We start from the raw sequence: 15,877 nt of genomic DNA, 5'->3' as shown, positions 1-15,877 counted from the left end.
TGCGCGAGTGATCACCCATTCTTTCCGCACATGCGCAGACCGACCCGGTCACTACGCGCATGCGCGAACCACTTGCACTACCTTCCAGGCGGTTCCCCGGTGTAGCCTCCCTCCCGGGCCCAATGCGCATGCGCTGACTCCATACACTAGCGTCTAGGAGGTTACCCAGAGGGACAACGCCCACAACGATGCCTCTCAGCGCGACATAACGCTAGAACGCGCGCGCTTCTAAGGCGCCCACGCTCACTCTAGGCACCATGACTCAGGTCCCCTAGTCTTTCCACCATTGCTTCCCCTACCACAGGTGCACCCAATTACCCAATTAACCAGACTACTTAAGACCTGGGAAAACGCTCATTCCCCACCGGTATGCGAAGGAGGCACTACAGGTCCAGAGCAGGCTCTACCCAGAAATGCTGTAAGTATGAGACGCAACCACCACGACTCCTGGTAAGCGCTATTTTCTTCCCTAACAGGTCTCCCTAATCAGCTTGGTGAATGTTTGTCCCCCTAGGGTCAAGCCTTTGCCACCTCCCAACCTTGAGGTCAGACTGAGCAAAAACTAGCGTAAGAGCCCATTCTTGCGCTGCAGTTCACTAATGCACCTTGTTTTTCTCCGTCTCTTAATCACCTCACTCTCGAGTTATCAGTGCGATTCCCACTGTGATGGTACCACCAATACCATCGCACCATAGCCGCCTATAGCCCACCAACACCCGCTATAGTGACGGCATCAGATGTGCGCCAAACTGTACATCCTAATGACTCTATTTCTTCCATGTATGTCTTGTCCTTTGTCCATCCATGTTATATGTACAGGTGGTCTTGAGAAGGGAATCCCCCTCTCACACATAGATACACTTTAGGGCGTGTAGACACATAGTCTTTCCTACACCCCCACTAGTTTACTTGCACTCACCTTTTTATTTAGGTCCTGAAGAAAGCCAGCCTAGTCATAAGGCACTGGCTGAAACATGTTGACCCATTGGATGTGAGAGGTCGTAACTCGCCCCTTACATCCCCCTGCCTTATTTTTAACCACTGACGGAGGCCCAGGTATTAAAGTCTAATTTTACCCTCGGGTACTGGGACCACCGTTCAGCCGTTTTAACATCACTTCCTTAACTATCTTCACCGCACACTCAGTAATATACCAGCTCCGCTGTAGTCAGGCGTTGAAGCACACCCGGGGCACGCTAGGTGCCACTGGGTGGGCCCGATGATGAAGCATGCCACCAACTAGGTTGGTGGGTGAGGGCTTTATGAACACACTTGCCAGGTGTTCACACTCCGTGACAAAACATACCAGAGTCTTCCCCCCCCCCTTAAAGTAATTTGAGCTAGTCTCTTTTTGATTAAAACCAGAGTGGCAGAATGATCAGTCCATCCTTGCAAAGAGCGCGACACCTGCCAAAGGCAGATGGGGCAGCCATTTTAAAATGTATAAAGCCAGGCAGTCCTACCCAGCCCCCATGTGGAGGCCTGAACATAACAATAGCATCACCCAAAGTGCCACTGAGAGATAGTCAAAGCAAAGGTATAATTACCTGCTGTTACCGTCAAGTAACACTTATAGCGCAGCATTTACTAACTAATGAATTAACGCACTAGAGAACCATCTACTGTATCAGAATCACTGGAAGGAATCTGCATTCCCTTCCTTTGCTGGAAGTTGCTGGAAGTTGATGGGATTCATTTGTTTGCAATATGTGTCCAGCCCCTTTTATCATTCACAGTGGGCCAAACTCACCACTTAACTGCACCTCCTAAAGGCATTCGTAAACTTGAATACATCAGAACCCCTTTTACATCGTATTTAGTCAGTCAGTCAGTCAGTCAAAAACACCTATTCGATTAATTAAAATCATAAAAGTACATACACACAAAACAAGACATACATCGTATTTATATAAAGCCCCAGCCCTTGCACTGCTAGTTAAAAAAGTCTGTTTAAAAGAACTGCTTGCTAAGTTGGCTCATTCTGAGCAAATAGCGTTTCCCTGAGTGCCAGCCCAGCTGTCAGCAGCGAATATTTTGCACTCAAAAGTCATGTCTTCATTTTCCTTGAGATGAGAACTCTGAGCTTTTGGTGAATTCGATATATCAGCTCCAGGTCCGTGGTCTCATGCTGATTTATAGCCCAAATATAAAGTGACTTATTTTCACAGAATTGAAAACAAACTTGTGATGCCCTTGTGTGCTGCTATCTTTACTACACAGCTATTGGATTTCTAATCATTGCCTCCTCGAGATGAAGCCTCTGGTGGCACTTCTAATTATGGAAATCACCCTACAAAGCTCTCAGAGTATCCCCCCTTCCACCACACAGGCTGGCTAAGGCTACTGTGCCCCAAGATCAATGGGGGGGGAGGAAAGGAATACGTGATCCATTCAGTTTCCTTTGGTCATATATCATCTAATCATATGGGAAGGATCACTAGTCCTGCATAACATCGGGTATGCAGGATCTGTTCTGTCTAGTCCCAATTAAAAAACCCTCATGCACGTGTTAATCGATGGTAACGTCAAGCGGTATATCTTGATTCTCCGCTGGCCCTCACACGTGTCTGCATAATCATGGGGTTTAGTTTTTATGCAGCCTCCACCAGGAGGTAATACCCTTTGTTAAAAACAGTAGTGATCAGTGATATTGACAGTGATAGGGGGTGGTGAAGGTTATTAAAAGTCTCTCAAAGCCAGAAAAGGATTTTAATAGTTCTGGTTTCTGGAGGCAGTAAAAACAATGTAGGTGACTGAGAGTGATGATGACTCTCTCACACTAAAGGTATGCTCTAGGTCGACATGTTTCAGCCCTCAATCGCCAGTAGGTCGGGTGGGCTTTCTTCAGGACCAGGGTGTGAAGTGTATAGAGACCTCTGGCGTCTCTATATGTGAGGAGTACAAATAGGTATTTCCTAATGTAACAATGTTGAGAGGAACATCACACTGTGGTGTTCTTGTAAGGTCGCTGGGTACCTGTGGAAAGAAAGGACAAACTAGACAAAGGGACAGGGGTTTTAGGGTTAACACAAAACTAGTCAACTGGTTTTAAAGTACCAGGAACATGTAAAATGCACAGTGGCGTAGCAACTAAAAAATAGCAATACTTCAGACTGACCTCCCTGACTCTTGGTCAGGGTCAACTTCCTCATTAATGGCAAATTTTCTATTAAAATCTTGTAGATATCAAGAATGGCAAGTTTTTCTCTACTTTTTACCAGATTCTAGTCACTTGTTGTGCCATGCCTGTAACGTCATGTTCGTAAAGCTCATTCGTTTCTCTATTCGATAAAATTGCATACCACTAGCTCATCATCAGTCAGACTTGTTACCGATTCGATCATACTACTCCTTAATTTTTCCACATTACAAACCGTTCTCAGTTCGTAATTCTGATTAATTTATGCGCATATAACAAACTTAGTTACACATATATATGGCGTCAGTAGCCTTTTGCCCCTCTTATCGCCTTTATAGATATCACTAGGGAACCTTGACGCCAGAGTCACCTCGTGCTGTTAAAATTGTAAGTGGGCGTGTCTCTTGTGTCTAAACTTCTTTTCCATGTTAAAAGGATACTGGTGTAAGTTGCGTAACACATACCTTAGTTCGCGGTTTTAATTAACCTCATCAGGATCCATGTGGGTCAGGGAGGCCTGCTATAACAATAGATAGTGGTTCAGAAACTTTTAAGGAGTTTGAAGGTACATTACGATTTTGTCGAGACTCTGTTCTCTGCTACCTGCGGTCACTCCGTCTTCTGACTTGTTGTGACTCTGCCACTGCTGGTCCTGGAAACGTGGCTAGTTCCAAGGTCGCGCGTTTAAGGGATGGATTCGCTAGGGTAAACAGACTATTGTTGGTATTAGCGGTCTGTTTTCTAAATTAAATAATTTATATTTAAGTGCACATATCTTTATAAAGAAGACCAGGTGTTATTGATTTCAAATATATGTGCGTGAGTCTCAAAATGGGTGTAGATAAATTTACTCATAGGCAGGGAATCGCACGTGTGTGTAATTACGTTGCCAGTGTAAACAGACATATGGTGATTTGGCGGTCTGTTTGCTAGAGTAATCTGTTTGGAATGCACATATATAAAGAGGTCTCAATAAAAGTGCATGGGCCTCATGGTAAATTTAGATAAAATTAAAGTTGATGACTTCAATGTGAAGTATCACAGGGTGCTCATTCTGGCAGAGACTTCACTTATCCCTCATACTTCATGGGTCTAAATATGTGCACAAGTCAAAATTTTCAGGTTGTCGATATGAAAATGTCAATCTCTTGCATTAGTACCAATCATCAGGCATTTTTTAGGATATCCATTCTGGTCCTGGAAAAAGGGGGGCCCTATGAATTGCCAATGTTTCGGATCTTTATGTTTTGTAGTTTTTCTGTGTCAACATTCATTACAGTTCTTTCATTATTCCTGTTGGTCAGGTTGCAGTTGTTCACTGTTGGCTCATTGCCAATGTTGGCAAATTTTAGTTATTCCTCAAATGACTCTTCATTTGTGAATATTACCCCAAGGAATATTATCGTTGAGTCCATTTTGATCAGTTCTAAGTCTATGCACCCACCTTTGCTCTTTTTCGAATTATTTGTACTCCTCACATATAGAGACGCCAGAGGTCTCTATACACTTCACACCCTGGTCCTGAGAAAGCCCACCCGACCTACTGGCGATTGAGGGCTGAAACATGTCGACCTAGAGCACACCTTTAGTGTGAGAGAGTCATCATCACTCTCAGTCACCTACATTGTTTTTACTGCCTCCAGAAACCAGAACTATCAAAATCCTTTTCTGGCTTTGATAGACTTTTAATAACCTTCACCACACCCTATCACTGTCACTATCACTGATCACTATTGTTTTTAACAAATGGTATTACCTCCTGGTGGAGGCTGCATAAAAACTAAACCCCATGATTATGCAGACACGTGTGAGGGCCAGCGGAGAATCAAAATATACCGCTTGACGTTACCATCGATTAACAAGTGCATGAGGGTATTTTAATTGGGACTAGACAGAACAGATCCCACATACCCGATGTTATGCAGGACAAGTGATCCTTCCCATATGATTAGATGATATAAGGCTACTGTGGGCAGAGGACAGCTGTGGAGAATGTGCCGGGGAATTCTGCCCCACACCCACCGAGTGCCTGGCTGGGGCGGTGTTAGATGAGTGTGGCTGTGGCCTGAGTGTGGCAATGTGGAAGGTCAGATCTGTGACCTGGACATCGCCAACCCCTTCTACGGTAAGTGTGGCAAGCACCTGGAGTGCCAGCTGCGCGTGGACATCAACAAATCAGACGTCCCCGAGCCCCAGTGCGTGTGTAAATCTCAAGGGACTGTCTGCAGCTCCGATGGCAAGACTTATGAGAACATATGCAGATTCAACGATATGTATGCAAAGAAGAAAAGCATTTTCAATGCAATAGGTCTCCAATGTACGCAAGACCTATTGCTTTGCAAATGGTTGGCAACTTGGCATCACGGACAACGGGAGGAAGGGCAGGGGGGAGAAGGCACAGACATCGGTAGGGAGCGAGGGCTGGGGAAGAAGGCACGGATAACAGGAGGGCGGGCGGGGGGTGGAGGAGCAGAGGGGAAGGCAAAGCCAGAGGGAGGGAGGGAGGGGAAGGAAAAAGAACGCACAGACAACAGGAGCTAGGGTGGAGGAGGGGTAGAAGGCACCAACACATGTTGTGTTGCACGATTCTAGATCCCAAATCACCCCATGTTGATTGAAAAGCTGCGTGATGCTAATTGTGCCCCTCTACACACTCCACATTTACCTGGTCTGTCCCCTGCGGCGGGCTCCCGCTCCAGCTGCTTCATGGGACTCGGGCCCTGAAGTGCACCCTTGGACTTCCAGAGGAGACACACCCCCCGGACGATCTCAGGCAGCTCCGAGGACCAGGTTCCAGGCTGCCCACTGGACAAAGCAGCAGCTCCTCAGTGGCAGCCACACAACTCTGTCTCAGCTCGACTGAGGAGAGGAAGTGGTCCACCACTGGCATTCCGCGCACCAGATGCCCCTGCTGCACCATTATCCAGGCTGTTTCAAAAGTGAAAGCGGGCGTGGCCACTAAATGTAAGCGAAGCACGTCGTCTGCCTAATGGAGAAAGTTAATAAACGAAATAGTACACGACCCATGTAACAACCAAGTAAAGGGGCCAGTAACCATAGGAGGATACAAATGACGATATGGCTGTACTAAGGAGGGACTAACAAGCCTCATAATGAATCATAAGACAGCCTTTACAAAGGACAAACACACATGCCAATGAAAAATAAGGGCAGGGGAGTGGGTGAAGCTTCTCTCTATAGTGAACAACCACAGCTCTTTGCAGAGCATCGTTTGCGCGCTGGCTCATGCTCAACCTAAAAAAGGAACAACCACCATTACAAAATTCTCATCTAATCCCAACTAACCTTCCTGGAAACGGGCACAATGTATTTTGAAGCAGTTCTTCCTTTAGTTACAGAGGGAAGAGCCACCGTTTTTTCATCCTACAGAGGTTCATATAATACGCACTATTTATTCATGGAATTATAAAGCAGAAAAAGTGCAGTAGCGAGTGCTACACAAAATACAGATCAATATTGTTGATATACAAACTAAATTACACCAATGCATAAATACCTGTATTTGGTTTTTTGTTCCAGGTCTTCATTTGCAATCACCAGTTCTTTAACTGTCCCTTGCAAATCTCGCAGGGCGTGAAGTTTGTTGTGAAATTCCATCTCCAATTCTAAAATTTGAGAATGACATTTTTCTTTCTATGAAAGAGACAAGGAAAGTGTATAAAATATGGGGGTGATTCTTCAAACATAACAGGAAACTGCAGCAGTGAACCTTAAAAAAAAAACAAGCAGACAATTATACTTGTTGCAAACCTTTTCAAGACAAATGTCTTTCAGTGGTTTATCATTCTAGTAACAAGCAGAACACATTCCTGACAGGTCGTCGACATCTCCATCCTAAGGCATCACTAAATGAGTATCGAGTGAACTGGAAGAAAGGTGCAAGAAGCAGTATGTGGAAGAATCAACCCTTTGACACTCTGGATCTAATCTTATCAAAACACATTTCTGTAATTCTTCAAAAAAGTGCTTGAAACTAGGGTTGGAGCAAGGTCTACATGTAGTTCTTTGGATAGCTTACAGGAAGATGCCATGTCATTTGATCAAGAATATTTTGTGTATTAAAATATTATGATGCACTGATATTTCAGTTCATTCTTTGATCATTGATGATGTCCCTGCTTGTACTGGGGAACATGTTATTTTTCTGTCCGTGAATCTGACTGCTAGAAACATTTCTACAAATCTACAAAATAAAGTTAAGGAAACATTGACCACTCTGGAACATTTGCCATAAACAATGATATAAGATAAAGAGTACCAAGAGTCACCGATCAGTAACTGTGCATGAGGACACCAGGGTTTGCAGTACAGAAAGGGTCCACACGGTCTGCTTGTGCATATACAAGAAGACAGTGCCCTGTTCAAACCTGTACCCTATGCCTGGTAATGAAAATGTCACCTGTGTTGTGTGCAGACATATACAGTCAAAGTGTGTCTCAATGTCAAGTGGTGAAATATATTGGTGCACAGGGTTATCAGCAGGCCAGGCCCTACATGCTCTGGTCACATTACCTCCTCGTCCTGTCTCCCCGTCCCATTCCTGATACGTGAGCAGCTAGTCTGCTCTACAGAACCCCTACCTAGCTGAGCTGTTTGCACTTCCCCCTTATGATGACGTCACCATCACGTGACTATAAAGGGGGAAGTGCATCCACTAAACATCCTGTTCTTTTTTTTCTGCGATCTACGACCGCGTTTCCTGGCTGTAGCTGTTCGGGGGCTGCCTGTGTGTCTGGTGAGTTCCCTGCTGTATTTTCCTTTCTAGGTGTGGCGGCGTGCTCTAGCGGCCGCCTTTTTTCTCGCGCTGCCTTTCCCCCGCGCTGTCTCCTTTTTGGGGGCTCTGCCTTGCACGCGGCTCGCGTTAGCGGCCGTTTCTGTTTGGGGCTTCCTTTCTTCACGCGGCACGCGTTAGCGGCCGTCTCTGTTTGGGGCTTCCTTTCTTCACGCGGCTCGCGTTAGCGGCCGTTTTTGCTCTTCCCACTCGCCGCCACTCACCGGGCTCTGGTTGGCCTGCTCCAGCGGCCGTTCCTGGGTGGTCTCCGGTCCTTTTTCGCCCTGCTTTAGCGGGCAGGGGTTTTTGGTGGTGTTTGTGTTGTGCCTCTCAGATGTGCAATTAGGGGGCGTGTTGGCTGCTGGCTGGGCCTTTTGTACCGGCCAGTTGATTTTCCTGCCACAGGTGTTCGGGTCCTCGACCTGTATATAGGAGGTCCTTCTTGGATGTTTTTTTGTCCTTGTTTTTGCCTGTTGGTGTGGTGTTTGTTCTTCTGCTTCTGTGATGGATGCTGGGGCTTCGTCTTCTGCGACCCCTCTGGATGCCTTGCGCCTCCTTGTCAGCGAGGCTGTGTCTGCTGCTTTCCTGGCTAGGGATGCGGCTGCTCCTCCTCCCAAGAGACCTCGTGTTTCTGTGGATCCGCAGGCTGACCCTGAGGATGACTTGGGTCCTGAGGAGGATGAGGGTGTGCGTGGCCGTTTTGTTCAGGGTGCTGAGCTCACTGAACTGTTCGCACATGTTCGGTCCAATTTGGGGTTCTCTCCTCCTGCCGCTGAAGTTTTGGAGGATGACTTCTTCACGCAATATGTTCAGCCTGTTCCGGATTCTTTGCCTTTGCACAGTGCTATTCGCAAGGTGTTATCCCACGAATGGCGGGAGGTGGATAAGTCTGCTTTTCCTCGTTTCCTGTCTCGGCGTTACCCTCTGGAGGGTTTTTCTGCTGAGTTCCCTCAGGCTGTGAAGGTGGATAATCTGATGGCTGGCCTCTCTACTCAAGGTTTGGTCGTTTCTGAGGACGCCTTGCCTGCGGACGCTGTGGATAAGCGGATTGAGGGTGCTGTGAAGCGTTCTTATGCTGCTTCCAATTTTTCCGTCCGTGCGACTGCCTATTCCAACTATATGGTTCAGTCGCTCCTTAAGGATTTCCAGTCCCTCTCGGTCTTGCTGCAGGACGGCGAGGATGCCACTCCTCTTTTGTCTTTGATGGAGCAACAAGTTCGGTACCTGTCGGATATTTCCTTTGACAATTTAGGGGCGGCGGCGGCTGCTTCTGGTGCTTCCATCGCTGCCCGTCGTCATATTTGGATGCGTTCCTGGAAGGCGGACTCTTCCCAGAAGTCGGTTCTCCTTAAATTGCCTTTTGAGGGTTCGAAGGTGTTCGGTCCTCAGCTGGAGGGCATGGTCAAGCAGTCGGCGGAGAACCGCAAGTTGGTGGCCCCGGTCCGTCCTCCTTCTCGGGGGCGTGGATTTGGTTATCGTCGCGCTTTTGGGCCTCCTGCTCGTGGCGCTTCTCAGCCCTTTCATGGCAGGGGTCGTGGCCGGGGGGCCCCTGGAAGTGCCAAGCCCCGGGCCGCTGCCGGTGTTGCCGCCCCTGCTTCCACCTCTTCTCAATGACTGTCTGCCCTTGCCGATTGGTGGTCGCCTCCAGTCCTTCCGCTCCCAGTGGTTGTCGGTTCCGGATGCCTGGGCGGTTCGGACTGTTTCCGAAGGTTGCCGGATCGAGTTTTCCTCTCCTCCTCCTCCGGGTTTTGTTCGGACTCCCCTGCCGCGTCTTCCTTTGCGCAGAGATGCTTTGTTGGCAGGTGTGCAGCTCCTGTTGGCGAAGCGGGCTATTGTGGAGGTTCCTCCGCTGGAGAGGGGCCGGGGTTGCTATTCGATTCTCTTTCTGGTCTCCAAGAAGGACACTTCGGATCTTCGTCCTGTTTTGGATCTGAAGAGGGTCAATCGCTTTGTTGTCCATCGGCCGTTCAAGATGGTGACGCTCCAGTCCATCCTTCCTCTGGTCCTGCCGGGGGGTTTCCTGGCGTCCCTGGATCTCATGGATGCATATCTACACGTTCCTGTGCATCCGGACGACCAGCGTTTTCTCCGATTTGCTGTGGGGACCCTTCACTATCAGTTCCGGGTGCTCCCTTTCGGCCTTTCCTCGGCGCCCAGGGTGTTCACCAAGCTCTTGGCCCCTCTGGTGGGTATCCTTCATTCCAGGGGTCTTCTGGTTTTTCCGTACCTGGATGACTGGTTGATTGTCTCTCCTTCTTTTTCGCAGGCTCTATCGGATGTGGACCAGGTTTGTCTTCTGCTGGGGTCCTTTGGGCTCCTTATCAACCACAGGAAGTCCTCCCTGGTGCCCTCCCAGTCCCTGAAGTTCCTGGGGGCTCTCTTCCGCATGGACTTGGACATGGTTTTTCTCTCGCAGGAGCGCCAGCTGACTTTGTTTCGTCACCTCTCCTGGCTTCTGTCCCAGTCCCGGGTGTCTGCCCATCTCTGGCTGCGGAGTCAGGGGGAGATGGCTTCCACTCTGCATCTCCTTCCTTGGTCCAGGCTCCATCTGTACCCCCTGTTGCATCATGTCCTGTCTCACTGGGATCCTGCCTCCTTGGACTACGAGACTCTCATCCCTGTCACTCCGGGGATTTGGGCGGATCTCCAGTGGTGGTTGTCCCCTCTGTCTCTGTCCCGGGGGTTCGATCTCCTTCCTCCCCTGTCTGTGGTGGTTTTGTCCACGGATGCCAGTGCTCTGGGGTGGGGTGCCGTTCTGGGTGCCTCCAAGGCTCAGGGTCGGTGGTCCGGCTTCGAGTCTCTCCAGTCGTCGAACTGGAAGGAGCTGCGGGCTGTCTGGTTGGCTCTTCTTTGGTTCGCTCCTCTCCTTCGGGGTCGGGCGGTCTCTGTGCAGACCGACAATCAGGTGGTTCGTGCTTATGTGAATCACCAGGGGGGCATGTGTTGTGCCCTGTTTCTCCTTTCCCGGAAGATCGGCCTGTGGGCCGAATCAAATCTCTTGTCTCTGACGGCGGTCTATCTTCTGGGGACGGAGAATGGGCCTGCGGACTCTTTGAGCCGGGTGTTCCCGTCCTCGGTGTCCCTCTGTCTGTCTCCGGATCTTTTCGATCTGATTGTCCTCCGGTTCGGCCTTCCTTGGCTGGATCTTTTTGCCTCGGAGGAGTCAGCCCTTCTTCCTCGGTTTTGCAGCATCGTTCCCTCTCCGCTGGCGTGGGCCTCCGATGCTTTCTCGATTCCCTGGTCGGAGGGTCTGCTGTTTGCCTTCCCTCCGTTTGCCTTGATTCCGAGGGTCCTCCGGAAGGTTCGTTGGGATCGGGCGGAGGTTCTCCTGGTTGTTCCGGAGTGGTCTCGGCGGTCTTGGTACCCCCTTCTGCTGGCCTTTTCTGTTCACCCTCATTGGCGGTTTCCCCTGTGTCCCTCCCCTCTGAGGGTTCCTCTTCTGAGCCTTGCCTCTCTGCGCCGCCTCCGGCTGGGGGTTTGGCACTTGAGAGGTTGAGTTTGCTGGATCTCGGGTGCTCGGTGGAGGTTGCCCGTTGTCTTCAGCTCTCTCGGCGTCCTTCCACTTTGAAATCGTATGCCCGTCACTGGAAGAATTTCTCTTCTTGGTGCCTTGGGAAGGGTCTCTCTTCTGCATCCTGTGACGCTGTGAGGGTCTTGGACTTCCTGCGGGATGGTTTCCTCCTGGGTCTTGCTGTTTCTTCCCTGCGGGCTCAGTGGGCTGCCGTTCTTGCTTTTCGGGGTTCCTCTGTTGCCTCTGTCTCCCCGTTGGTGGCTCGCCTTCTGCGGAGTTTCTTGCTTCAGCGTCCTGTCTCCCGTTCTCCTGTGCCTCCTTGGGATCTTCCCCTGGTTCTGCGGGCTTTGACGGGTCCTCCTTTCGAACCTTTGGACTCCGTGGCCCTGAAATTCCTTTCTGCTAAGGTTATTTTCCTGGTGGCCATTACTTCTGGCAGGCGGGTTGGTGAGATTGGGGCGCTGATGGCCTCCCCGCCCTTCTTGCGTTTTTGCGAGGATAAGGTGATTCTCCGCCCAAGTCAATTCTTTCTCCCTAAGGTGGTGTCTTCCTTTCACTGTCAGGAGGATATTGTTCTCCCTGTGTTTTTTCCGGCCCCTGCCTCTCCTGAGGAGGTGCTCCTTCATTCTTTGGATGTGTTGAGGGCTCTCCGCATCTATTTGGAGCGTACGGCTGTTTTCAGGAAGGTTGATTCCCTCTTTGTCACCTATGGCCTCTCGGGGCTGGGGCTGCGTCCTTCCTTGTCCACTTTGTCTAGGTGGGTCCGGGGTGCCGTGGTTTCCTCTTACGACTCTGCCGGCTGTCCTCTGCCTTCCTCTGTTCAAGGTCGGTCGACCCGGAGCGTGTCATCCTCCTGGGCCATGTTCAAGGGGGCCTCTTTGAGGGACATTTGCAATGCTGCCACATGGGCTTCTCCCCATACTTTTGTTTCCCATTACCGGCTTCAGTTGGGGATGGCGGCCTCTGCTGCCTTTGGGGCTCATGTCCTTTCTGCGGTGCATGGTGTTTGAATTGTACTGTTTTCTAGGGATTAAATGGACCTGTTTGTTGTTTCAAACCTGTGTGGTCTGTTTTTTTTCTGTCAATCACCGTGTGCTTGGGTATGGGCTCACGTATCAGGAATGGGACGGGGAGACAGGACGAGGAGGTAATGCCCGGTTACTTACCGGTAATACACATTACTCCGAGTCCTGGTCTCCCCGTCCCATTCCTGAGCCCTTCCCTCCCTCCCTGGTTTGGGTTTTCTTTGGGTGATTGTCTGTTTTTCGTTCTGGGTTTCTTTGGTATTCTCAGGATGTTTAGTGGATGCACTTCCCCCTTTATAGTCACGTGATGGTGACGTCATCATAAGGGGGAAGTGCAAACAGCTCAGCTAGGTAGGGGTTCTGTAGAGCAGACTAGCTGCTCACGTATCAGGAATGGGACGGGGAGACCAGGACTCGGAGTATGTGTATTACCGGTAAGTAACCGGGCATTACATGGGCCACAGGCATGTGTTTCCTGCTACAGGAAGAATGTGGTAAGGCACTGTATTCTTTACCCAGTGTGTACTGATGTATCGGTCATGGCCATAGACCATGCAATGTGGGAGAACACAGTGAGGTATGTGAGTGTGTGTTTGTGAAAACTATGTAGAGGATTTGGCCATATCGATGCCTTCTGCAAACTGCACACAGTACAGGACCATAGGTTTGACGTTTATGTACTGATTATAGGGCATGACCAGATGCCGTACCCTCCGCACAGTACACACTAGCACAACCTCAGCGGAAAGGATTTTTCAAGCTAATGAAACAAACAAAAGTAAAATGATGCTACCGGTTTTATATTAATAAATACAGATTGTCATTTCCACTTGCACTGCTTTGTCTTCAGAAAGACAGTGCAAGGGGTCAGTGGTAGTGCAAACCCTGCTACGACCCTCCTCCCCTACACACCCTTAACATCAGTGCAGCAGCCAGACTACATCAGTCATGTCAATGAAGAAACAATTTGTCATGCCGTCTGTGATGTAAGGTTGCGGCCACAAGCAGTGCATTGGGAGATCAATCAATACATAGCCACTAAGGAGGACCTTCTGTGAATTTCAGAATTCAGACAATAACGGTAAATTTAGCTGAAATGCTTGTAGGGTGTCTTTGATTATGGTAAGAAATTTCTGATCCCAGTAGAATAACTTCCTTTTGTTAGAATACGTGTGGTGTGTGTGGGGGGGGGAGTCTGGGTGGGTGTTTGTGTGTGTGTGTGTAATTTTTTAACTAGAAAAGTTATTAAAGAGATCTGATGTCTGTCTCACTTGATCACCTTCTAGCCCAGACCATAACAAAAAAGGTTGACACTCAGCTTAATTAGACTTCAAATGAAGGAAGCAACAAGTCCGATTCAAGACCAAAAAATCATTGAAATTGTTCCGTTTTGGGAAGTTACGTAAGCAAGCCAACCACGATTGTCTGTGTGCTCATAACCTCACAAATGAAATTACAGAAGATAATAATCAAACAACATCATAAATGACATCACTAACGTGTGACTATGGCACTGGAAATAGACAAAGTTTTTCAGTTTTACTGACAGGAAACAGAATCCTCAAAGATGGAGCCAAAAGTGCTCCAGTTCAACTAACTGTCAGTAGATGGATGGATTCAGAAAGCCACCCTACGTCTGAAGGTGCCTTCATGTTTACAAGGACAACCTCCTGTTTCCACAAAGATTCATAATATGTCCAGTAAGTGCTGCCAATGTTAAAGAAGTGCCATAATATTCCAAAAAAGTGTTGTCATATTCACAGAAAGTTCTATCAGATACCTGAAAAGTAATTTCTAGTCATAGAATATGCAGAAAGAGCAAAGTCAAACACATCTCTAAAGAGAGCAGAAAATTGACATTGAAAATAGACCTTGTGACCTCGAACATATCTAAAAGGTAATGAGCAATCTTCACCCAGGTATACTAGCAAATGGACACTAACCTCAAGCTTTTATAAGCTGATGAGCTAGAACAGCTATGCCAGGTAGTACGTATGTCATATTCTTTCGCGATCTGGCATGAATATTGCCAAATTGGAACCAAAGTACCAGAAAAAACATTTAAATGCCTAAGCTTAACAAAGAAATAATTCATGAAAAATTCAATGCGAAATATAAGAAAAGTTGAGAGGGAAATCGAGGGTAAATGCATGTGCACCTTATTTACATGATAGTAATATCCATGCATCTGAAGAAAAGTAAAATAGAGTCTTCCTATGTACAATTGGATGTATATAGGACTTAGGGCATATACCAAGACAGGACTTTGGACATATACCATAGCGTGTCCCCTCTAAGGTGTTTCAACAGTGGTTATTGATTTCATGTGCCCACATAGTCATTGATATGTAGACCAAGGACATGCATATACCATCATCAGACAACATATATTCATGCACAATGAGACATAAAGAGTCTAGCCCCATATGTAGATTCACCTGATAGTCCCAGGTGCTGGACAATATTCACTCCCAAAGCGATACATCATGGCATATATTACAAAAGATCATTACATTCGTTTGTCAGCATCCTGATGATTACATAGAGGGGTTTTCTTATGTGTTTGTATAGCATAGAACTCTCCTTATTACATACGTTGACACAATACAAACAAGGTCAGTCACATGGTTAAGACCAATGTAGTGACAACCAATATGATACCAAAATCATACATGTGGCAAAACAAAAGATTGGCTATTATGGTAGGTATGTGATGTTTTCATTCTCCACCCACTATAGCAATGATAGGGATTACACAGTTTCTAAAGGGCATATGATTATCACCTATTTCAAAAACGGATGCATTTCATTATCGTGATTCTTGCATAGCTCTTAGTTTGATAATCCACCGTGCCTCATTCTTTCTTAATTCAGCCGTAAGGTTCCAATGTCTTGTGATTTAGTCTGACTTATTCCCAAGAATGTGACAGTTGAGGTTTCAGAAGTTCTGTTAATCTCCCTGATGTGCTAGTGAGGAAGTAGGGTCATTGTTTCTCAGTGAACGCATATGTTCATGTATTGTTCTTTTGGGGAACGAATCGTACTTCCTACATAAATGACCCCACCTGAACAAATCAACAAATGAACAACACATTTTGTATTGCAGTTGATGAAAGTCTCAATCATGAATGTCTTACTTCAGTTGAAACTAAAGATATATGTCTTATGCAATGCCAGGCTACACATATTACAAGTGCTACATTTGAAGAAACCCCTTGGTGTAGTGGGTAACCATGTGTTGGTCTCCACAGATATAGATGGCAAGTAACTGTTACATGCTATATCTCTGATTGGGTTTCTTCTTTTGTGAACCATCTTTGGTTTGATGGAATTATCTGCATATGTGTATTGTCTGCGCCATGTATATGCCAATGCCTCAATAATATCCTGGAGATCGAGTTACTATTATT

General features: G+C 47.6%; 1 protein-coding gene across 3 annotated transcripts in view; it reads right to left on the bottom strand.

The window, feature by feature from the left end:
* Positions 1–15,877, bottom strand: part of CCDC178 (coiled-coil domain containing 178) — a 1,259,352-nt gene that overhangs the window by 854,884 nt on the left and 388,591 nt on the right. For all 3 annotated transcript variants that reach the window (XM_078685673.1, XM_078685671.1, XM_078685672.1), the window contains exon 12: positions 6,657–6,793. In XM_078685673.1, the coding sequence (XP_078541799.1) occupies positions 6,657–6,793 (137 nt within the window). The remainder of the gene's footprint in view (positions 1–6,656; positions 6,794–15,877) is intronic.

This window comes from Lissotriton helveticus, chromosome 4_1 (genome assembly GCF_964261635.1).
Source record: "Lissotriton helveticus chromosome 4_1, aLisHel1.1, whole genome shotgun sequence".
NCBI lineage: Eukaryota > Metazoa > Chordata > Amphibia > Caudata > Salamandridae > Lissotriton > Lissotriton helveticus.
This window is presented reverse-complemented; position numbering and strand designations above follow the sequence as displayed.